A 25,905-nucleotide genomic window follows, 5' to 3' on the forward strand; every position below is an offset into this window, starting at 1 on the left:
GAATAACAGCAAATAAATCAGAGGCTAAGCTTTCAGTTTAATTTTATGTGACAAATGATAAATTAATTACTTAACAGGTGTTGAGTTTGGTGTTTTTTAAATCTAATATTACATTACAGTTCTAACAAATATGAAACAATTAGAATTGACTAATTTTAGATCAGACTCACAGACAGAAAATCATTCATTTGTTTTCTCTGAGTGAAAATGTCCTATAGGGCAAAGAGCAGCATACTGGTGAGAAGGGTTTAGTCAGAAGTTACTGTATATTTGTGACGTATAAGCACTCTTGAAATGACCAATCAGATTTGTGGACTGAAAGAATCCTTGACTTTTTTAGACTAATGAGACTAACAGAAATGTGTCCTTTATAACTCCAATGCTGAGGTCACAATATCATTGTAGACATATAAATAGTTGGATCATTTTCAGAAAATGTATCTATATTGTATGTTGTATATTGAATTAATGAATTTTTTAAATGGAATTTATTTTATTTATGTTTTCTTGCCTGTGAACAGTTTACACTCACTCACTCTCACTCATTTTCTACCGCTTATCCGAACTACCCCGGGTCACGGGGAGCCTGTGCCTATCTCAGGCGTCATCGGGCATCAAGGCAGGATACACCCTGGACGGAGTGCCAACCCATCGCAGGGCACACACACGTGAACAGTTTAATGATACATTATTTTGCATTACTTGTTCTGTAGTGTTTCTGGTTTACAAAAAATCTCCTCAGGTTCAGAGTAAAGATTTTAAAACATTAGAATTTTCAGACTTGTGTATAAAATCTTACAACAAATTATTGTCCTTGTTGAATTACGTCCTTAGAATTTAATTGATTTGTACATGATATGAAATTGTCCAGTCGCTGTGTGTTCATGAGCGGTCATGTCTCTGGTGTAAACTGGTGCCTCAGGTGTTAATGTGCTCTTTCTCCCACACGCTCCTTCGGCTGAGGAAGAAGAAGAAGAAGATGAAGGGCACAGTTGCAGGTGTGAACGATTGCTGCAGGTGATCTGAGCCTCGTCTGCAAGAAGATAAGAGCAGCTAATAATACACACTTGGCTGGGTGACACGGCACTCGCACTGTAATTACAGGCTCCTGGAAACATAAGGGGATCTGTGTGTGTGTGTGTGTGTGTGTGTGTGTGTGTGTGTGTGTGTGTGTGTGTTTCTGGTGGTCTGTACAGGTGGGATGGTTCGGATGTTCACTTTTATCTTTTTGGCTTTGATTGTTGTAGAAGTTCTGATGGCCTTAAGGGGGTGAGAAAGATATGTGTGTGTTAATAACCAGAGGGGGAAATGAGAGAGAGAGAGAGAGAGAGAGAGAGAGTCCACTGAGGGAAAAACAAGTTTAAACATAAAAACACACAGATGATTCACAGACAGGAGTGGACAAGATGATAACCACAGGTTAGTTTGCTTGTGTGTGTGTGCGTGTGTGTGTGCGTGTGTGTGTGCACGTGTGTGTGAGAGAGAGAGAGAGAGAGAGAGAGAGAGAAGTAACACTTCATCAGATTCCCTGAGTTAAGTCTGACTGCTCCCCCTCTACTTTTTTTTATTATTATTCATTTTCATTTTATATGTATTTTAAACCCTAACATTATTTTCACTGCTAAGAAATCGAAAATGTGAGACTGCTAGATTTCCAAAAACTTGAAACACAATACTTATTACATTTATTTAGGTTCATTGACTAGTTGTAAATGATAAACAGCTACAGAACACATAGCCTGCTAGCTGTATACATATATATGGTTTTATATATATATTTTTTTTTTTTTGCATAAATAAAATAAGCTATTATTAAAGAAATTCTGAAACAAAACAACCTAACAAACATTGGAGATACTCACAAACAAACAAGTTAGCTAACATTACTCCCAAACAAAAAGGGACAAATTTTAAAGAATTCGGACTAGTTCTCTAGCTAGCATTATGATGACATATGCTATAATTAAACAATTTAATTAATGTTACATTCTCATATAAAACTATATATATATATATATTTATAACGAAGATGACTGGGGAACACGAGTATAGAACAATTGACCATAAAACACCAGGAATCCTCAATGATTCCGATAAATTACTATGAAAATGTTCGAAAGACACCAGGAACATATGTGTGAGGAAAACACAAAAAACATCATGCTAGAAAGAGATTTCTAAATATTGTGGGTCAAATACGAGAAAGACCCAAAGATCCAACAGGAAAACTCTAGGATTCGCTTTAAACCTCCTGCCACTGAATCCAGTCTAATCAACGTGAGGAGTTGAATAAACTCTAACACAGAATACGTTCACCAGCACCGTGAGGATTAGGCTGTGTTTTCAATTGTAGGTTTTGAATAACAGTAAGTATGTTTTGGAGAGAATGAAATCATTCAGCGTGACACGATAATGCTAACGTATATGCGCTGTTGTTCATGCTAATTATATGGTGTGTATAACATTAGACAGTATGAGCCATGTAACAAAGGTCAGAGATCCAGTGAGCGCAGTCAGCCTTGAAGAAACCAACTTTAGGAACAAGTCCAGACCAGACCTGTGTATGATTCCCTGCATGCCTCTGCGCTCTATGAGTTCCCGTCCTTCTTTTTGGTCCTGAACTGGCGACACTCTTAAAAATGCTACTTTAGGGACTGATTTATTTACAGTCATACATCAAGAGACGGGAAAAAACAGGCAGAAACCGTGGTAATGGGGATGATGGTGGAAAATAAATGGTGGATTTTTATGCACCGAAGAGTGTCTGACCATCGCAGCAATGATTTATGAGCTCATGGTCACTTTTTATTTTGTTCCACACCCAAACCGAAATCCTTACACACACACACACACACACACGAGTGGTATTTTACACTAAGTGATCTAGCAGTGCTTTTTTCAGGCTGATTTCATTCTCGTTCTTGCTGCCGGTGAGGTCACTGAAGATGCAGACCTGCTGTTATTTACAGCCAGAGCGCAAGTGTGTAATTGTGTGTGTGTGTGTGTGTGTGTGTGTGTGTGTGTGTGTGTGTGTGTGTGAGAGAGAGAGAGAGACCAGCAGAGGGAGACAGTCTTCTCTCACTTCATCATTAAATAGTTTTATATTTTTTAATATTTAAAAAAAAGCCTCTAAACTCCAGGATACTCCAGGAGGTTGTCTCTCATCTTGTACAGGGTGTTAATGTGGTAATGAGTTAATGTGTTAATATGTAAATCGTCATCTTACCACACCTTGTTTAGCCTTTAAACATGACTTGAATAAATAATTATAAAGCTGTGTTTTTCCATAACATAAATAAACATTATGTAAAAAATAATAATTTTATGTTTTTTGTTTTATGACGTTGATTTGCACAATAAGTGAATAAATGAAGGTTTTTAGCTTCTTCTTACCCTTGTAGTATACCTTGAATAAATAAATGAATACATAAAAAATTACGTTGATTACAACTACTTTTTTATTTTTCTATTCCGGGTTATGAGAACGATTATTATAAAATGTTTATTAGTGTATATTACTGTGACATGGATACTGTTTTATTATTGTTGTTAGTTTTATTATATTTAAATATTACATTTTGTATTGTTAATTGCAAATAGGTGTCACAATATTATATAACTTTTCAACATAATCTTTATTTAAAAATTTTCTGTCCGAATTCCAGATGGAAAAAATGTTTGATTCTAAAAAAAATAAAATAATAATAATAATAATAAAATAAATAATGAAATAATAAATAAAATAATATATAATTTAAATAATATACAATTACAAAGATGGCTGACTAGAATAGATTAGCATGAGTAAATGTTTGCTAATTTATCAGTATATGTTTGTGCATTTTGATAAACATATTAAAATATTAAAATAGCTTTAATTATAAATATATATTTTTTATTGTTAAATTGTACGTTTAAAATAAAAATATTAATTATTTTAGATCAAGCAACAGTTATGTATATGAGATAACGAATATTTACAATCTGTATATTTATATATTGATTTAGTGCAACTTGAGTAAGTTGTTCATGTCATGTTGACGTGTTGAATTTATGAAGCCATTGATCTTCACTGTAGCTTCTGGACCACCAGCTGCAGAACAGCCCTGAAACATTAATAATTCGGGTCAGGATTTTACAGCGCAGTGTTTCTTGGAGGTTCTTTGAATACGATACTCATTTCCACATGCTACGATTCCATCTTCTAAAGTCACCCGGTGAAGTTCAGGAGCTGTGCTTTGAAGGTTTCCTCCAGAAAAGGCCTCTTCTGTGCAGGTTCACAAACAGTGTGCTGTTGCAGAGGAAACTATCTAACAGTTCTCATTCTGGCTGTGAAAATGCTCTCCATGTTCTCCATCATCCATGATGGTGAATGTTAAAGAGATGCTTATATTTGGTTGAAGATAATGCTGCAGGTTAGATCTACTAACTCTGAACACCTTCAGACTGGATCAGAGCTTCTCTAAACTGGCTGGGAAACCCTGGGTCTTGCATTCATGTGTATGTTCCTTTGACTTATTCTACCTGCCTAAACCAAGCACACTGCTTCATGCAAACAGTGTCCCCTGTTGCAGGATAATCTTTATTCTCCACTGCAAAAAATATTCAGGAACAGTTTAAGGAACATGGCAAAGAGATTAAGGTGTTGAATCGAACTCCAAATTCCTCAGATCTCAATCCGGCGGAGCATCATGGTCTGATCCATGGAGGCTCTGTCACACAGCTTACAGGATCTGCTGCTAATGTCTTGGTGCCAGATTCCACAGCACACCTTCAGAGGACTTGTGGAGTTGACGCCTTGCCTCGTTGAATCAGAGCTGTTTTAGTTTGGTGTAGATATAACTAGGACTGGGAACAACTGTTAGATAGAATAAACATATGTCTGTTTCTCCATGTGGGTTTCCTACAGGTTCCCTGGTTTTCTCCTACCTCCCCAAAACTGACCAATAGGTAAAAGTGGCTAAGATAAATTGACTCTAGTTTGTGTGTGTGTGTGTGTGTGTGTGCGTGCGCGCGTGCTCTGTGATGGACCAGAGTCCCATCCAGCGTCATTTATTCCTCATGTTCAGTGATGTATTTATTATATTATAGAAATCTAACAGGAGTTGATGACCATATATATGAATAATATTGTGAAAAGTTCAGAGCTGTTTCTCAGACTCTCTTCTTCTTAGTTGTGCACTAAGGTGATGAACTTGCTCGGACCCGGTGCAGGTATACACGGGGTGAATCCTCTGCTCGCCTGCCCGCCCTCCCCGGGGTTTCCTGTCACGTGATTTGGTAATAGGATCCTCGCTCATTTTTTTTTTCTTCCTTTTTCTTTTCTTCTCCTCCTTCTTCTGTGTGTCAGTCTGAGTGTATGTGTGTGAACAGCAGCACGAGCCGCAACGAGAGAAGCGCGCGTCTCTCTCTCTCTCTCTCTCTCTCTCTCACTCACTCACACACTCTCACACACACACACACTCAACCTCACACTCACTCACACACACACTCACCCTGTCCGTGGCCAAGGAGCGCACCGCGTTTGCGCGCGCCACTGTTTCGCCACACGGGAAGGTTTGCGGTTCCGCGCGCTGCAGCACGAGCAGAAGACTTTTCTTTTTGGTTTGGTTTGTTTTGGTTTTGTTCTGCAGTACATTGGCGCTGGCTGTGCCGTTCCTTCTCTTTATCTCCTCATGGATTCAATGCTGCTCTTCTTTTTCTCCTCCTTCTTCTCCTCCACGGTGTCCGCGATCGGCCACTTCGCCACGGGTGAGTACCGGGAATCTCTCTCTCTCTCTCTCTCTCTCTCTCTCTCTCTCTCTCTCTCACACACACACACACACACACACTGCCTTTACTTCTTTTTGATTTCACTCCTGCACCAGAGTGCCATTACGCAGTTGTCACATAATGTCATGCATGTTCACTTTGAAACTTTTTACACACGTTCACACGCGTTCACACGATCATCCGGTTTATTCTCTTTCCTTTGGCATGTGTTGTTTAACATTCACCATGCGCGCGCGCGCGTGTGCGTCCAGGCGTCCCGACTCAGGTGAGCGGCATCCGCGTGTTGTGTCACTTTAACAACCTGCAGCAGAGGTGCACAAACCTTTCTGCACTTTCTGTGCCTTCTTATTTCAAATTCATGGTATACATATAATCGACTTTTTTTTTTTTTTTTAAACAGTATGGAATAAAATATTTTTGAAAAAAAAAGAGCAAAAAATAAAAGTAATAATAATAATAATAATAATAATTTATTATATACATTCATGTTATACATATAATCACTGTTTTTAAACAAAATTTCAAACAGTATGGAATAAAATATTTTTGAAAAAAAAAATGCAAAAAACAAAAGCAAAAAAATAAATAAAATAATTTATTATATTTATTATATGATTTTATATTTTTTCGTTAGATTTGTCTACATCGTGATGTTTACAGAATTGACAGAGGATTGACAGAACTGTAAAGATGTGTAAAAACTTTTGTGACCTCATAGATTGATTTAAGGTGTAGGTAAATCTGGAGAGATGTACTGTAACTTCCTCCAGTCACCTGTTGCTGTGACGCTTGATGATATGTCAGAATAAAATATACATTTATTTCTAAAGTTCAAGCAGTTGCAGTTTAAATCTCCAGCAGCGTTCCTTAAACCAGTATTTTAAAGGTAATATTCCTTTTTTTTTCTCTAACAAGACTCCACCCTAAAGCAGATGGAATCTATTTATGTTAAAATATCTGTGATGTGTTTAAGAGAAGTTAGAGGTTGTGTGCTGTGATGATGTCACAGGGTGACACTGTCATTGTTAGAGCAGTTACATTGCTGAATATTATTAACATGGACAAACATTTAAAACATCTTTACTTTTTAGTTTTTTTATTTTCAGCAATGTTTATATTAATGGGAAATCCAGCGGTTAGGAACTCCGAGTCCCAGAATGCAGTGCGGTGATACAATACTGAGCTGGCTGAGAATTGACTGCACTGGTGTGAGGTTCATGTGAGAGTTGAAGCTCTGTTTGAGATGAGGAGGTGAGAGCGCCAGGGAGGCTAAAGCACTGATGTGCCGCTGCATCTTCTCTGCTTAGACTGAGGTGATGCGAGGAGTGAATCCAGCTGCACCACTATCAGCAGGTAGAACAGCATTGTAGGAATAGAATAATGTATGAAACTGTTAAAATCCAAATTAAAAACAGCCCATAATATGGTTCTTTTGAGATGAAGTATTTTGAGATATTTGAAGAGTGTGTAAATCTGAGCAGGTCGTGCTGATTCGCTCATTCATCTCTGCAACTCATCCGTTCCAAACACAACAGCCTGATTGACAGATCTGTTGTTTCCATGTACAGTACAGACCATAAACAGCTCGTTCTGCGAACCGCACTCAGGGGAATTGAGTCTTGTTTCAGTGGTCACGAGCAGTTGAAAGTCGACAATGGATTGTTTTCCTGTCCAAACCCACAGATCTGGCAACATTTGAGCACAATGCACCATCATTCAGACGTCTGCAGCGGACGATTGTGTTTGTACAAAGATCTCTCTCTCTCTCTCTTTCCTCTCTCTCTCTCTCTTTCTCATTTGTGAGTTCAGAGACCAGAGCGATGCTCACTTAGAGACCACATAAGTCAGACGTCTCGCTGCTGTAATAGGAGTCACGTTTCAAGTAAATCCCCAAGCTTCCTTTTTCATTTTTTCGCTCTCTTAATTACAGGCTTCTACTCAAATTAGAAGTTACTCCATCTGGGGCAGGACATAAACGTTGCCATCTGTACCTATACATTAATGTCAGGTTTGAACTTTGAACAGTCGAGTACACTTCAGGTCACACAGGGTCTGTTGGAGGAATATCGGCCTGTCCGAAGAGCTTATTTACCAAGTCTGCTGGTGTCAGAGTCAAAAATTTGGACGTTATCAAGCCGTTTATGTAGAGCAAGCCTTCTACAGACTTCTTGCAGGGTAAAAGAAGTCGTCTCAGAGACGAAGATGAACAACACAAACGCGCAGATGCTCTGAAAAGAAGCTACTAAACTCTACCGTTCCTCTTAATCACTAAACTTTACTCTTAACCCACCTCTAAATGATCAGGACTTTGCTTTTCACTCTTGACCCTGTCTGTTCTGAACGATTCTAAATCTCAAAACAAAATAAAACCTTCATAATTTGGTCAGCCCATGGAAAACATGGACTCCTTGCTACTGTATGTCAATACCGAGCAAATTTAAGTGAATTTCAGTTCCAGCACCAGGCATCAAATCCAAAGAAACAACCAACTGCTGGAAGGAAATAATATGAATAAAAAATCCTAATCAAGGTTTTTTTTTTTAGAGCTGCATGAAGTAAACAGTACATCCAACAGAAATATTAAAATATAAACATTAAAGTCACGACGCAGCAGTATTTGATAGTGTATTTAACGGAGCGTTTAATAAGCACTGTATCAATTTTCAGATAATATGAAGAGATTAGAAAGATTTTAGATTCTAAATCTTGCCCTGTGATGGGTTGGCACTCCATCCAGGGTGTATCCTGCCTTGATGCCCGATGACGCCTGAGATAGGCACAGGCTCCCCGTGACCCGAGGTAGTTCGGATAAGCGGTAGGAAATGAATGAATGAATGAATGAATGAATAAATCTATTCAGTGAAGTACAGTTAAATGGATCTCTGACTGCAAAAAGGTTGAGAAGCCTTAATTTGTCAATTATTTTAATAATTCATGTAATTAACTAAATAGTGGTTAATAATTTCAGTATTTCAGCACATTTTTTGCTCAACTTCGTGACGTTCTTATAGTTGAATAGATTTGATCTCAGAACCTCCTTTGAAAGGACACAGAGAAGACTGGTGTCATTTTGCGTCGTCTGTGTCACTTGGAACGAATGACGAGCTGTTCGATTTACACGGATTTAAACTCTGTGAAGTTTGTTTTTGATCAACTCAGAATGTGAAACACGCAGCAGGAAGGATGAGCTGGTGTTTTGATAGATGTGATCGTGATGGCGTTTCGTGAGACATGGCACTTAAAACCTGAGCCTTTAATGTGTATATTTTGGGTGTGTGTGTGTGTGTGCATGTGCCAGGCAGCAACAAGACCATCGCATGAAACTTGTGATACTTGTAAGAATGCGACAATTTTGTATTCTGACATTAATTCTCTCTCTCTCTCTCTCTCTCTCTCTCTCTCTCTCTCTCTCTCTCTCGCTCTCGCTCTCTTTCTCTCTGTCCTTTTCACACACAAACACAGTTTTCATCTGGTGCATGGACTGAAACTGTGTTTTTTCATCTCTTTGCCAAATGACTTGTTTGTGTATGTGTGCATGTGTGTGCATGTGTGTGTGCATGTGTGTGTTTGTGTGTGAGAGAGAGAGAGAGAGAGAGAGAGAGAGAGTGAATGTCAGTCTGCAACAATTTCTCGTTCTTACAAGTTTGAAGGATTTTTGCCATGTACATGTTGTTCTGGGAACACACACACACAACACACACACACACACACAGACAACACACACAGAGGTTTCATCTGGTTTGTAGACTGACACTCTGTGATTTTTGCCAAATGACTTGTTTTTGTGTGTGTGTTTTGTGTGTATGTGTGTGTGTGTGTGTGAGAGAGAGAGAGAGAGAGAGAGAGAGAGAGAGAATGTCAGTCTACAACAATTTCTCATTCTTACAAGTTTCAAGGATTTTTGCCATGTACATGACATGCGTCTCCTGGCCACACACGCACACACACACACGCACACACACACACACACACACACACACACACACACACACACACACACACACACACACACACAGTTTTCATCTGGAGTGTGAATTAAAACTGTATGTCTCCCAGCTCTTTTATGCTGTTTCACAGTCATTCCACATAACTTGTGTGTGTGTTTATTTGTGTGTGTGTGTGTGTGTGTGTGTGTGTGTGTGTGTGTGTGTGTGTGCGTTTGGCCTCAGTCATCTGGGAGCATTTGACGTCGCCTCTCATGTTTTAAAGAGGTCAGGGTTTCAGAAAGTGTGTTTCTGATACGTGTGGGAACACACACACACACACACACACACACACACACACACACACACACACACATTCGTACAAATGCACCTGGACAGTACAGTTTATCTTTTAGGTCCTTTGTTGTACAGAAAACACCTAAAAACCTATTATTATATGTATAAATGCTTGCATAAGCCTGAATTGCATGACTGTGGCTAACAGCTTAGCCAGCTATCATGCTGCCATTAAGATTCTTTAGTTTTTACAGACAATGGGAAGTCATAGTAACCATAGAAACCAGATGGAATAATAGAGAATGTCAACATTTCACTCAGATATGTCGATAAATAACCAAGAAAAGACTTCTTGATTGAAACAACACTGTAATTACACTTAGCATCAAGCGCTACCTAAAATTTTGTGGTCTTTAGATAATGTTACCATGTTGTCCAACGTAACCATGACAACAAGTACAAATAACAGCTGAATTTTACATTTTATTTGTTTTTTTTACATTACAATGCCTTCATTTCTGGTAAAAGAGTAAAATATGGCTCTAATGGATGTTACCATAGCAACAGTCCTAGCCTATAGGTTAGCATTTCTAAGCTATTTTTTCCTGGTTGTATTAAAGTATCAAGGTTTCAGAAGTTTCATGGAGTTCAAGAGGCCGTCAGTTTAAAACCAGGTCATCCACCCGATCTGTAATTACAGCCTGTTTGTGTGAGGATTTGTTGGCAGGAAGTGGTGCAAGGAATTCTGGGAAATGTAGGAACGATGGGTAACCGTTTCTAAAAGCTGCACAGACTGATGTGGGCTGAGCGTCTGCTAAATAAGCTCCCTGAGCTAACCGCTAATGACTTCAGATGAATGATGATGTGGACATGCATTTTTTAATTTATAGTGGACACACACACAAACACGCCAAGACGCAAACACACAAACACACTCACATACACAAACACATGCAAACACACACACAAGCATCTTTGGTGCTGTGATTTCAAAACAAAGACAGTAGCTTTGTACTGACATAACCTGTGATCCAATAAGAGAGAGAGCGAGAGTGTGTGTGTGTGTGTGTGTGTGTGTGTGTGTGTGAGAGAGAGAGAGAGGGAGAGAGAGAGGGAGAGAGAGAGAGAAAGACACACACACACACACACACACATCGCTGTCATTTCAATGTAATACAGAGAGGCAGCTGAGGGACAGCAAAACATTCAACTGTCAAGCAACTGTGTGTTTGTGTTTGTGTGTGTGTGTGTGTGTGTGTGTGTCTGTGTGAAAAGGATATTATCCTTCTAATCTAAAATGTGTAATACTTGACAAGTGATTTCTACTGGAGGTCCTGATTTGTGTGTTCTTTCTGCTTCTTTTGTATTTTTATTTTTTATTGTTGCTTATTGTAAAACACTTATTAGCCAGCTAGCATGATGCAGTACGGTGCTAATGCTAAGGTACACCATCTAAACTTAATTACAGTTAGATAACGTGCTAAACTTTAGGTACAGTTTAAGATCTTAAAACACTTCTAGTACAGTATAAAAAAAATGTAGCAATATTAGCCATGCTAGGCAGCTAACTAAATGTCATTTGGTTAGCTAAAATTTTTTAGACAGTGTAATATTGTAAAGCACATTAATTACAATATATAATAGTTAGTAATTTTAACCATACTAGCAAGCTACATTGTGCTAATGCTAATGTATGCTAGCTAAACTAGATGGCAGTTATTTAACTAGCTGAACTTTTTTAAGAAAGATCACCTTCACAATTTTTTATTTTTCCCCAGACACGTGTGATGAAAAAGCTTGTCATTTTTAATACCATGATTTCTCTCTCTCTCTCTCTCTCTCTCTCTCTCTCTCTCCGCTTGAATACTCAGTAATGAATAACGGCCTCACAAACACTCTGTCCCTCAGCAGCACTATCTGATGGCAAAAATAATTGTTTTTATAATCAAAATAACACCCTGGCTTCTTTTGCATAATGCTCCATTTGCCAAGAAGGACAAGCCCTCGAGGAATATGCAAAAAAACGGATGAAAATGACACAAAGTAATGGGTTTTCTGTGAAGTGAGGTTTTGTGAAACTAAACCGCAGTGACGCTGGACGCTGTTACGCCGGATATAACAAATAATCGAATGATGATAAACATAAAATTCACATTAAGTTTAAATTTTAAATTCATTTTATTAGCCTTGAAAACTTTGCTAAGCTCTTTTAGCTTTAGCTAGTGCTTTTGCTATTAGAAATGTTACATAACTAGCGATACAAAGAGCATGTTTCATGCTAGCTTAGCATAAATACTTAGCAGCTAGCTGGCTAACAATATGTTGAGGTGTCATTAAATTAGTTGAACTTACAGTAGCAAACATGGTTAGATTCAGAGAAGGAGGCCTGGCCACGAGTGTGTGCGTGACGGCGTTTGACATTTGATCTGCTCATTGCTACTCGCTGTGTAGTCTTCTATCTGACTTTTGACCTTGTGACCTCGAGCATTTGGTTGAGTAACTTCAGATGGTTTATATCCTTCAGAACAAGGCCACAGTGAGTGTATGTCATCTGCTGGGAGTCTCCGTCATTCCCATGTCCACGTTGGCCACATTTTAGCATTTTTAAAAAGCTAACATGTACTTATGTGGTCAGCCATAGAACTCTGATTTCAGGCTTCATGACCAGAAACTGTGCAGTTTCATGAACTTGACCTGCGTCGTGAACTTTTTCACCGCAAGACGAAGGCTGACTTTGGTCCCCCACCATCGGAGTGTGTGCTCGGCACGAACAGGGGATGCGGAGAGGAAATATAAAAGGCCAGTGCTGAAAATATAAAATGCCAGACCATTCCTCTCCGAGTGCTTGGCACCTGTGTTTGAGGGAGAGATTGTCAACTTAAGTGTTTTTTTTGACTCAGGATTCAATTTAATGTGAATCATTTCAGACCTGACTCCGTTCACACCTGACTCGAATCAGTTTCTTTGACCTAAATCAGAATCAACTCATTTCGGTGCTATATGTATAAAAAACAAATAACTATACATAATAAAATATCTAAAAACATATATTATTCATATATTACATAAATGCATATATTTTATGTGTCACTTGATACAGTTATCTATAAGTAAGATTCATTTCAGGAGTTATTTTATTCATTTAAGAATTCAGATCAGAATTGATTCAGGTCTATGTACGATGAAGTTCAGAATGACTCAGTTCACTAATTATGATTCACTTCTTTAAAAAAAAAAAAAATTAGTGCAAAATAAAAAAAAGTATAAAACAAAAGATTAATTTCAGTGGTTGATCGATTTATTTAAGAATTCAGAATTGATTCAGATCTATATAGGACGAAGTTCAGAATTTAATTCCTCTGAGTCATAGATCTATAAATTTGATTCGGTTCATCATTGAGGTATAGTGTTATGTCACTTTTTTCTGCCTTTGACTTGTGTATTTATTTGCTTTCTTAATGCAGACGTTTTAAGGAACCCGATGTAACCCTGAGCCGTATAACGTGTTTTGAAGTGATTGTGTGATGATGCCTTATGATGCGTCCCATGTTCATTAGCTACTTTAATGTTGCTAAGATGACTTTAGATAACAATGTTTTGTTATGATTTAGTTCATCGGATGTGTGTCGAATCAGGCGAATTAACTTGACATGAATCATGAATCACTTCGTACATTCACAGCATTTGGCAGACACCATTATCAAGAACCACTTACATTTCATCTCAATTTATACAACTGAGCAATTTAGTGTTAAGGTCCTTGCTCATTGGCCCAGCGGTGGCATCTTGGTGGAACTCACAACCTTCCAATCAGTAGTCTGACACCTTAACCATTAGACCTGGGCTATTCCATCAGCGGCCCACGGGCAAGTTCATTTGTTCTGGCCCTTCAGGTAGCCTGGTGTGAAAAAGACATATCTATAATAAATTTAGTTCAGTTGGACACCTGACCATACACATGAAGTGAAGCAAGAGCTGCAGTCACAGCACAGAGCAGGAGTCATGTGACGTTAGGCGAGTGACGTGAGCAGCCTCTTCTTTGAGACGTGATGAATGACAGGACGATGACAGATGAGAAATTTTTTTAGTATAATTTCTTCTGTTCCTTTTTTCCTTTCATTTTTTTCACAGTAACAATAGGGAAATTCGGTGGAAACTTACCGTACTTTACTACCCTAGCTCTACTTACACGTCCAAATCGTCACTCACACATGAACAGCATTAAAACGAGTAATCACACATCCCTTACACACACAGCCCAGCTCCTGCACCACTACACTGTGCCAATTATTGAGTTGCAGTTGTAGATTAACAAAATAAGTCATAACTTCTTTTAGACATAATAAAATAATTTTTGAAAACAAATACCATATAATGATGATATAATCCATATTGTGAACTTTTTTTGTTATATGCACTTAAGTCTCAGTTAAATGAGTTAAATTCTAAATGAGTGTGGTATTGCTGGATGTAGAAAAAACCCTACTTACAATGCATTGGTGTTGTTGTAATGTAGCTTCAAATTACAACACAGGAATCTTTAAATGAAGGAAAAAAGCTTACTTGGCTGTCTTATGGTGCAAAAATACAGCATATGGGCTGCTATATTGTTGCTTCATCGCTTATATTGTAAGCCAGATCTCTCTAGCCTCTCAGTTGGGATGCTTTTCAAACTAATTAATTATCCCTGCACTAGACTACCACATCCCTGTACAAGGTGAATAATATAATAATATAATAATATGACACCTTTTTTGAAATGTGTTTGATTTCAAACGTAAAATGTGATTCTGTTTAAACAGTTTCATTTGTTGAGGTTCGGTGTTTTGGGACTCGCCTCCACCTTTCATTGTATTCCAGACATTTATCTGGCGCTTAATTGTTGCCGCTCTCTTTCTGTCTATTGTGTTTTGCTCTCATTGCCAGTGTGTGTATGTGTGTGTGTGTATGTACTGAAATCAGCGGTTAAGAGCAGGATGTAATCTAATCCGATCTAAGCCCCGGTTTACTCTGGCCTGTGCGTGTGGGATGAATACGGGTCACTTTAGCTGCTCGTAAGTCTGCCAGTGATGTGAAACTAAATCTCACGGACATGAATAAATCCCTGAACCTGATCAGGTACTCAGATGATACCAGGATGCGCCTTTTTTTTCTCTTTCTCGCTTACTTTTCACCTGCTCTGTCATTCTTTTCCAGGCAGAATGCTGTCTCTCTGTCTCTTTGTGCAACTGACCTAAAGTTGATTCGGGCCCCGAGGGCGAGAGACTTCGATCGTGCTGCGTCTTGTGCAGTTGCTTTTGTTAGCTTTTGTCCCTGTTTTGTTTCAGATTGCCTGCTTCTCTTTTCACGTATATGATCCGTGGCACATATGGTGGTTTTTATTCACTTTTTTTTCACGCCATTGGTTAAAGTTGTGTGTGTGTGTGTGTGTGTGCTAAGAGATGCAAGATGGAGGACATTTTTGCACAAAGGCAGAGAGACAGAAAGAGAGAAAAAAGGACAGGATGAGGACGAGGCGCAGCATGCACAGGCCTTTCTGTGCGTGTTTGAAAGGCAGGATCAGATAAACATGGAGTGGAGTGTGGAAAGAGATAAAGTGGGAAAAGCATAGCTGACTGACAAAGCGTTACACAAAAAAAAAGAGGCTACTGTTGATATCAGATCTCAGAGGAATGCAGACAGTTAGACAAACTGCTGCATGTATTTTCTTTCAATCTTTTCACTTCACATCTTTGTTTCACTAAAGAAAAAAAAATATTTTCCCAACTTTCTCCACGCAATGATTCGGTCATTTCTGTAAACTTGAGTCAGATAAGAATCAGGTCGATTGTAATTCTACAAAGTTGATTCGGCTCAGAGTGAACAGGAGCATGTCACGGGTGATGAAGCAAATAATTCAGAGACACAATTCAGGATAAAGGACTCACTTCAGTTTTGAACTAAATCAGGTTTGAACTGAATCAGGTTTGTACAACTGAATTATTTCATTATCTGATTTAGTTTATTTTTAGAAATTTGATTCAGTTCTGGATGAACTCCAGATGATGAATGGTGGATGAACTGACTCCAAATCAGTTAATAATTGATTAAGAAATGGAATCAGTCCATTACTGATACTGTTTTGGCGGCATTCTGACTTTAATATCTTCATATTTAGTCTCAGATACTTAAACATTTTTTATACTTAGAAGTGTCCCAAAAGTTAAATACTGCTGCTTTAAACTAGCTAGTTCTACTAAAAACATTTAATAAAAGTGATTTTTGTTCAGGGTTCTACATGGAACCATTAAGGGTTCCATCAGAGTGAGAACCAAACCCTTCTAGTTCTGTCTACACAATCCACACGGAGCTCTTCAAGTTTACAAGAGTTACACAAAGCTAACTCTAAACCTTTAATCCTTACCAGTAGAGCAACAAACACACACACACACACACACACACACACACAAACACACACACACACGCCTCTTCCTCCTGCTATGGTGTGTCCTGTAATCAGTGTCCATCAGATCTAAAGGGAGGCTAGCGCTAACGATATACTTGGGCCAAAATGTGAAACAGGTGTCTGCTTTGGGTGTCAGTTGTTTCTTATTTATCCGTAATAATAACTTAATAAATACATTTTCAATAAAATCAATAAAAATAAAAAGAAACATGCTGAAAAAAGAAAACAGTTGTGAAGTCTTATGTAAAGCGATTATGTGTGTCACGGTGATAAGTTGTTTGTCTTCATTTCGTTATATCAACATCATGTTTTGCTTTTCTGGTTGCTGGGTGCCGTAGTTAGGTGTGTAGCTGCAGCTGAGAGAATCTTACTTCGCTCATTTCAAAGATTTTCAGATCTGAGTTTATGAATTCCCAGTAACAACTACTAGTAAGATGAAACTTTCTGTATATTTGCAGAATATTAAAAGTCTGAGACAACTTTTAATAATCTGCAAGTATACAGAAAGTTTCGTCTTACTAGTAGTTTTCTTGATTAAACTAACGATAGCTAGCAAATTACATCATGTTACATTACATAGTTACATTCTGTTTTGCCTCTTAAGTAACTTAGCTAGCTATCTACTGTAGCTACTAAGCAACACTTTCCTAATGCTAGCCTGCAAATTACAATCACAAGTCATAAAGTTGTGTTTAATTAGTTAAATTCTTTCTTGTCAAATAACCTAGCTAGCTACTTTGTTATCAAGCTAGCTGTGTATCATGTATCAAGTCATGTCATGTTTAGTTATCTAGTTATATTTAACATAACTAGTTTTCTTACTACCAAACTGAGTCTCATATCTAGCTGCCATGATACATTATACATATCTCAGATCACATTTCCTTAGCTAGCTAAATAGTTAGCTGTCTAGCAACCAAGCTGCACTCAGTGTTTGTCAGGTCGTGCTATATTACCTTTCTTTATGTAAGCTACTGTAGTTAATGTAATGTATCCTGAGATTACACACCTACAGCAATGTTAGCAAAGTTGTTTTTTTATGGTAAGTGTAATAACATATAACACTAATATGAGAAATTCCAAGCAATTATTGGATTGGGATAATCAAATGCTAGCATGTTAGCTTTAAAAGTGTTCTGTTTGCTTATTTGTTTTGCAAACAGTGTTCAGTTATTTGAGATTTTTTGCTCAGTAAAACCAGTTTTCCACACAGATTGGATTTTGGAAGGTTCATGTGACAGGATCTCTGGAGCTTTTTCTGTAGTGCTGATGTTTGGGGTTTTTGGGTAGGAAGGGAGCTGCCTGTACAGGAGTCGAAAGACCTTGGCACACACCACAAAATTATCCAACAAACAAAAATAATCTAATGTTGGCAGGAGAAAAGGGACCTGGCAAGCCTCTTCAGAAAGGGTGTGAAAATAGAGGAAACATTCCACAGACCTCTGAGCAATCCCAAACATGTAGAGCACATAATATTTGTTTGGGTTTGTTGTAGAAATTGTTGGGTTGATGAGTGTTTGGCTTACAGCGTGAATGCCGAAAAACTTGGAAAACTCAGACCATGAGCTTTTAGTTCACTGGAAGTTCAGTAGAACTCCGAGGCCCCATTAATAAAACCACAGCGGATTTTTAAATGGGGTTTTGTAATATATTTATTAATGACATCAAATCAAAATCTGGCCCCTTTTTTACCTTAGATCATGACCTTGGACATATTCATTAAGACTCATCATAATTCAGGGAAAATTCTTGTTTTTTTTGTAACTTTTCTCTAAATAGCTTCACATTTTGACGAGTTTTTCTCTTTTTTTTTTTCCACTTTATATGTTGTCCTAATACCAAAGTACCTCTAGCAAAGGCTGTCATTTCAGCAGCCATCTTGATTTCAATTTCTTTTGTCATAGGTCATTGATCTAGTTTTTGGAATTCACACCTTTTTGTCAATCTAATCAGTTTCATAGCAATGTTCCGTCTCTTCTTCCCGTTTGTGTGCTGTGGGATTATAGTAACTGGGCTTCGAGAGCCATTAAACCGATGACACTCGTTGAACTTAAAAATGAACCCTAGTGTGCTATCAGAAATATTTTGGAACATGACCACAGTGATGCAGTTTCAGAAAAGGAGGGAGGAAGGCAAAAAATATAAATGCTGTTCGAAGGGAGCGGATTAAAATCCGTTTCTTTTTTTGTTTTGTTTTTTTGGAACCCGATGAGGCTCTCCAGAGTCGGAGTCGTTTCAGACAGGCATGATTTCACACTTCGACACCACCCACACAAAGCCACTGGTTTTCCATTCGAGTGCATGACAGCACTTAAAGCTGTTAGCGTGTCAGTGACAGACTCCGATCCTGGGTCAGAGACAGAAAAGCAAACTCTTAATGGAACAGGTCACAAAATGAAAGCTGTCAAACTTTCACACTTACCCCTGAAATGTTGTCGATCATCCGAAACGTGTTTATATTTCGCGATATGAGGTTTTAATGTCAAAAATAATTGAAGCCTGCCTTTTTCTGGTTTCGGATCATCAACAAAACCTCACCATGTAGCGTTGGAATATTATGGGTCGGCCATTTTCGATTTCTGACATTGCATCAAGACGCCAAAAAAACCTGACTTTGTCATCAGAACAAAGTATTTGTTTAGCTATAATGTTACCTAATTAGCAAGAAAACTAGCCTGATATACTTGACAGTGTGCCTTCCTGGAATCCATGACGACAGACTGTTGTTTTTGTTTTTTTTCAAGCCTACAAAAACCTAAAGTCTTTTGTTGAATGTTTCCAAAATTATTCTGACTGAAAATATATATGAATTTTTTTCTTCAGTTGTTCAGGAAATATTTACCACAGTAATAACACATAAAGATAACAGACACATTGTACACAGCGCACTATCATGCTAACATACGTTAAACTAAGACGCTACGCAAATATATTATGTACAAAATCACTGAATAGCTAGAGTGCTATTGACAGATTCATAATCAACACCTTGCTAACAAATTAGCAATCAATTGGTGTTTATACCTGTATAAACTGCTTAGCTAGCTCTCTAGGCAAATGAAGTTGCAGTGTTTTGTCCAGTACCTTGCTGTGGTTCACACAGAAACCAATTTGCCGAGACTAAACCGCGGTAGCTAACAATGAAATTACAATGAAGTGTTAGCAAGCTGTTATGCAATTTTCTGGCTATCAGCTGTCACCTCACGTACTGTGAAAGGTATTCGAGCATTATTTACTCTTGATGACTAACATGACTAACGAGGTGACGTATCACGTGTGCACGCTAATTGCTAATTAGTCTGCATAGTCAAATTCATTCAGCTAGTATCCTTGTGTTTATTTTAAAATGAAATTACGCAGTTTAATGATGTCATCCAAGGCAAAAGATTTGAGCATGTATTTACGTGAGGTAGACTTCCTTCACTTTGATGCAGTTCCAGATAAAAGTTTAGAGTATAAGTCAGACCCAAAGCATGTCTGACTGCATGTGGGCTAGACGTCCTGCTTTTAGTATTTTAGTGAAACTGTTCCTTTAAATGAACTGATTCCAGACTTGGCTGAAGTCCATCAACACTTCTTCACAATGCTGACAGGCTAGACAGCATACATAACACCCCCCCACCCCCCACCCCCCCAAAACACACACATATACACACACACACACACACACACACCCACACGCACATGTTTCTCAGCCATATCGGGTTTCCTCAGTGTATAAAGACTTGTTTGGTCTCTCAGGAAAACGTATGGACGTTAATCGTGACTCTGGGTGGGCGTCACGTATCTTTGTTGTGCTGTTATTTTTATGAGGTTTGGCTTCTTGACCTTAACCATTACAAAGGGAAATGTAAATTAAATAGCCCCTCAATCTTTCTTTCATTCTCTCTTGCTTTATACTGTAATTTGGAACAAGTGACTGTGGTGGAAATCCATCAGTTATTCCTCTTCTTTAATCGTCTCTTCCTTCCTGATGTGTTTCACTCTTTTCATATTCTATTCACATCTCTTCCTCATCCTCTTCTCCACAATTTATCTGTCCTTTCTTCATCAGTCTTAATATGTTCGCCTTTTTTATATTCTCTTCTCTTTCTCCTCTCTAGTCTCTCCTCTCCTGCCTCTCCTCTCCTCTCTCTTCTCTCCTGTCTCTCCTCTCCTCTTCCTTCTTCTCCTGTCTGTCCTCTTCTCTCCTGTCTGCCCTGTCTCTCATCCTCTCTCTCCTGTCTCCCCTCTCCTCTCCCCTCTTCTCCTGTCTATCCGCTCATCTCTTCTCCTCTCCTCTCCTCTCCTCTCCTCTCCTCTCCTCTGTTCACCTGTTTCTCCCCTCCTCCACTCTCCTCCTGTCTCTCCTCTCCTCTTCTCTCCTCTCTATCCTGTTTCTCCTCTCCTCTCCTCTCCTCTCCTCTCCTCTCCTCTCCTTTGTCTCATCTCCTCTCCTCTCCTCTCCTTTGTCTCATCTCCTCTCCTCTCCCCTCCTCTACTCTCCTCTCCTCCTGTCTCTCCTCTTCTCTCCTCTCTATCCTCTCCTGTTTCTCTTCTCCTCTCCTCTCCTGTTTTTCCTTTCCTTTCCTTTCCTTTCCTTTCCTTTCCTTTCCTTTCCTTTCCTTTCCTTTCCTTCTTTTCCCTTTCCTCTTGTTTGCTCTCCTGTCAGAGCTGATTTGAGGGAGTTTAGCAGTGTGTGCAGCACTAGCCTGTGATTAGTGTGCTATTTATTTAACCTTGTAACCTCCCAGAGCTCATCTCTCGCGGTTCGGTGCTTTAATCACGCTTTCCAGACACGGGGAACCACAATAAAACACAATCCCACAGGCCTCTGAACCAACGTGCAATCTGAAAACGAGCTTTTTGAACCCGGGCTTCTGAAGCTGTGCCTGATGGACTCGTCATGCTCCTACTTCACTTGAATTTGAAGCGTGAAATCATGACAGTGTGTGTGATGTGAGCCAAAACGCCTTAGGTTTCTCCTTCAAAATATTAGAAACATCAGAAAAAAAACAACATCAGCACTGTTTGTAAGAATATACAAGCAGTTATTAAACATACACAACACCACAGCGTCATTCTCACAACAACTGACTGTTAAGTACATCACATTTCTGACAGGATTGTTGTCATGAACAAGCGTGAAAATTCTCTCAGAAATCCTGTCAGGTTAGCTCCTGTTAGCTAGGATTATAATCTCACTGAAAATACTAGCTAGCAAGCTAACAACAAAGCTAACAACAAACCAAACAATAATGGAATTCCTGAGAGGATGTCACTGCTAGCCGGCTAACATTAAGTTAACTTAAGTTAATTGGGAGACTCTTTAAGAGAGAGTGATCGTGATAGATAGATAGATAGATAGATAGATAGATAGATAGATAGATAGATAGATAGATAGATAGATAGATAGATAGATAGATGCAGATGTTTAAAAAAAAACAAATAAACAAAAGCCTGAAACATATCTTTTTTGTTTTTAAAACTTTTTTAATATAAATATAGTTTATGTTCAAACATGCACAGAATTTAAAAAAGTAAATTGTAATAGTAGAAATAATTATACAGCAGTAGTAAATAAAATCCACTTTTGCTAGACATATATTTATTTAATTAGTCTTTCCGTCCATCTATAATTTTGCTGTTTTTTTTTTTTTTTTTGGAAACTCTGAGCATATTGTAAGTCATTAAAGAAAAGCCTGTAAACAAATATAAATACCATCACGACAGGCTGCTGCAGGCCTTTTTTCCCCCCTTTTTTATATTTAGATATTTACACATCCAAGCAGCAGGGTTCTGGCAGCGCTCTGTGGCTAAACGGTCGCTTTGCTTTCTCTCCACAAAAAGCCACGCATGAACGAGAAGCGGAAGAAAGCGGGAGAGAAAGTGGAAAGGAGGAGAGTCAAGAGGTGAAAACACCACCGCTTCGTGTGCTGCAGTTTTACACTGAGGCGAGACCAGCTTTTACAGATTCTCTTTTGATGGTCAGCCTGTGTGTTTGGATAAACCCGGAGTTACGCCTTCTACAGGAAGCCCGGGTCTGTGGCTAGAGTGGTTAGCCCTGCCGCTATTCTTAGCCTAGAGTAAGTGGGTATTAGCCTGAGGTAAATGTGATACACTGCTCAGGCTGGGGTAGGAGTCCAAGAAAATGAGACAGGAACAGGGGTAATTATGTTTTTTTTTTCTCGGCTTGGCTCAGGATTTTCCTTGCCGAATTTAGAACAGGAAAGTGGTCTCGAACGACACTCCGGATTTATTAATCCTTAAAAGGATCACCTTAGGAACGAGCTCCTTGAACCGTCCCTTTAAATTCTGAACAGCATTGTTCATGGTCCCAAGGCCTATGCTTACTTAACTAGCGTCAGTTTGTCTTCCCTCTTGTGGAAGGAACTTCCTCCAGGGACTGATGGGCTGAATGCTGAATGAGTGTGTCGAAGTCTGATGTGGTTCTGGAGTCGAGGGAATGGTTTGGCATGTGATTTCTCACATCCAAAACAGAATAATTTGTTCTACTAGCGTATGTCTCACGCTCGCTTCTCCTCTCAGCCACAGCTGCTGGAACAGCTTGATTATTTGCTATGTAGCTTAACAAATTATTTGGATGTGTATTAATAGAAGTTTTAGGTGATAATAATCTTTTGTTATTGGTAAGCTTTTACAATATATATATATTTTAAATGTAGTTTAAAATCTTAAAAAGCAAAACTGGAACACCAAACATGTCTTAGCTGATCAGATACATGAAAACAAGAAAAAAGAAAAAAGTATTGTTGGTTTTTTTTCTTTTTAGAGAATCATTACTTCAAGTCGTGCATCGTTGGTTTCAAAACTGCAAGATATGGTCAGGTAAAAGTGCTACAAATAGCCTTCTTCTGTCAGGGGAACTAGATCATGTATTTCCTGCTTTTCTTGTTATGAAATGTCAGGAAAGTAAAGTCTTGATGTTGTAAATTTACCTCAGCCAGTCTGTCAAACCTTTTATCATTAGCAACTCCTTTGAAGTTCTGGACAGGAACATCTTCCGTGCGTAAATGAAATGAACCTCAAATATTTGGAATGTTGCACAAATTAGATGATAATAATAATTATAATAATGTCTGCTAACCTCTATTGCTATAATTTCCATTGAAATAAATACTTAAAAACCTTCATAAATTTTTACAGAGTAAAAGTTAGCTCGCCGGTGTACCGGCTAGTTACGTTTAGTTAGCTACTTCTGGAAAGATAATATAATGCTAAGCTGATATATTGTGTGATTTTGTATCAAGAACAGTAGCAGAAAGGATACTCGCTATGACATAAAGCACTGCTAAGTTTGTTTAAGCCGATTAAACTGTTGAATTTTACTTTTAAACTTTCATTAAGCTTATCTATACTCGGTGTCCTTTTTATAGCGACTTTTTACACGAGAAAGACAGCGCCAACGATGACACGAAGCCTGGATTAGCATGCAGCACCTCTGCCCTGGCCTCAGAGTCCATTTTTCTTCAAGGCACAGTTGTTTGTGTTGTTTATGGTGCATCTGTCCTCATGTAACTCTATCTCATCCCCCTACAAAGCAGTTTTTTGAGTAAACACATCATGGCATGACCTGCGTTCCCTGCTGGAGGGGCGTCCTTTGTGTTTTGTTTATTTTGATATCAATTACGTGACTGTGAAACCGCTCACGCTCTTTTTTTTTCATCCCCTTTTTCTGTCTTTTACTTAGATACGACAGCATCTGGATACTCAATGTGGAAGCAATTAGCTTCAAATCCTTTCGAACGTAATAACAGGGTGATCAACTCTTCGCGAATGAGGTCTGCTCTTAGGACCCTCTTGTTTAAGGCCTGCGCCGGGTCTCCCTCTCTTCCTTGTCGTTTTTTTTTTCCATAAGTGGTCGTGTTTTATAGCATTTTTTCCCCCCACTTCGACCTTTAATGCGGTCAGAGCTCTGTTTCCCATCAAAGTCTGTAATCCAACCACAACAAAGACGTCACATGGCGATACAGGGGAAACAGTTCTTTATGACAGAGCAAGATGGTCTGGATTTGGAACGGAGGCCATCACCTTCTTCTCGCGGCCTTAAACTCGCTCCGGCGCGTGCGACTTGTGAGTTCTTATCCCAAAACAGCAGCGCTTTGAACGACGTCGGTTTTTAACTCCCTATTCATCATGGACGGACCTTCTTATCTCGTTCCTCTTATTCCTGCTTCCCCTGGTCGCCGCAGAGTAATTGTGCCTCTCGACCACATCAAACCAAGCTGCTGCTAATTACTACCCTTGGTCCAGCCCGGCTTATTTCAGTCCAGCCGGTTTGAGAAAGCTTTTTCGGTTAGAGAGGTTAGCCACACAAGCAAGATGGCTACCCCATCTGATCTTCATACCCACACATAGTGTTTCTCAAAAGTCACAGTTGTTCTTCCTCTTCTTCCTGCTTTTCTTTCTTTACGCCGGTATTCTCAACTGTAATGCGAGCGGCTCCGAAGGGCATCCTCCCCGCTCGCCTTGTGGCTTGGCCAGAGATTACAAAAAGAATATGGTAATTACTCCGGAGGACATGCGGTATGACTCATGGACCGCTTCTGAGTCCCAGGCCTCGAAATGTTTCCCAGCTTTGCATGAGTACTATTTGCGAAGAATAATAGTGCCACCTAGCAGAGCTTAATGATCTGCCTTGATGTAGTGGGTTAACTTACTGCAGAGTTGGAATGTTGTAGCTAGATTATTTGGGCTACTTAAAAATTTCATTTAAACAAGGCACGTATTACAGCAAGGCTTTTTCCATCTTAAGATTGGTCTAATTTATTCTAAACCAGTTCACACAATTTTAACCCTCCTTTTTCATCTTTACTGTATTTTAAATGTACCGAGCTGCTACGACAAATTAATTTCCCTCCCAGGATTAATTACACCGAATTTTAGTGTCGAAGATAAAAATATAAGATGTTTTTTAAACGAACGAGCAGTCGGAGCATCTTAGAGAGCAGAAATGGGTTTGATTTCAACATATACTATGAAGATGCAAACATTTGTGTGAAAGAGAAAACAGAAATCCTTATAAAACAATACAAAGTCTTGAGTGTCTACTTTCATAAGAGCTTCATATTAACGCCACTGCGGAGTGAGACATGACAAAGACATTCGATCATCAACATGAACACAACAAAAACAGAAGCAAACTCCATTTTTTTGGTTTCTTGGAAAAAGAGTTAACTCATTTGGTATAAAATTATGAATCGCTCAATCTGATTGGTTGATTGTATATCAGATTTGGATGCTAACGTGTTGCTAAAATGTTGCTTGCTGGTGTGAATCTTGGTTCCACTTTCCGCAACACCTCGTTTCTTGACGCTTTCTCGGTAATCGGCAAATTTTCAAACGAAACCTGTCAACCTCATACAGTACACCAGCCTCCATGCCAAGAGCTGATTAATAATCAGAACAGCTTTCTCAATGATGGCAATTACAGAAAGCAAGCTGCAGTCATGTCACAACAGCGTCGGG

General features: G+C 38.8%; 1 protein-coding gene across 1 annotated transcript in view; it reads left to right on the forward strand.

Moving 5' to 3' along the window:
* Positions 1–5,399: 5,399 nt before the first annotated feature.
* The window catches only part of kremen1 (kringle containing transmembrane protein 1), a 58,710-nt gene continuing 38,204 nt past the window's right edge, over positions 5,400–25,905 (forward strand). Inside the window, exon 1 of the mRNA XM_060884159.1 lies at positions 5,400–5,751. Within this exon, the coding sequence (XP_060740142.1) occupies positions 5,676–5,751 (76 nt within the window). The 5' untranslated portion in view covers positions 5,400–5,675. The remainder of the gene's footprint in view (positions 5,752–25,905) is intronic.

The sequence above is a fragment of the Tachysurus vachellii genome, chromosome 12 (genome assembly GCF_030014155.1).
Source record: "Tachysurus vachellii isolate PV-2020 chromosome 12, HZAU_Pvac_v1, whole genome shotgun sequence".
NCBI lineage: Eukaryota > Metazoa > Chordata > Actinopteri > Siluriformes > Bagridae > Tachysurus > Tachysurus vachellii.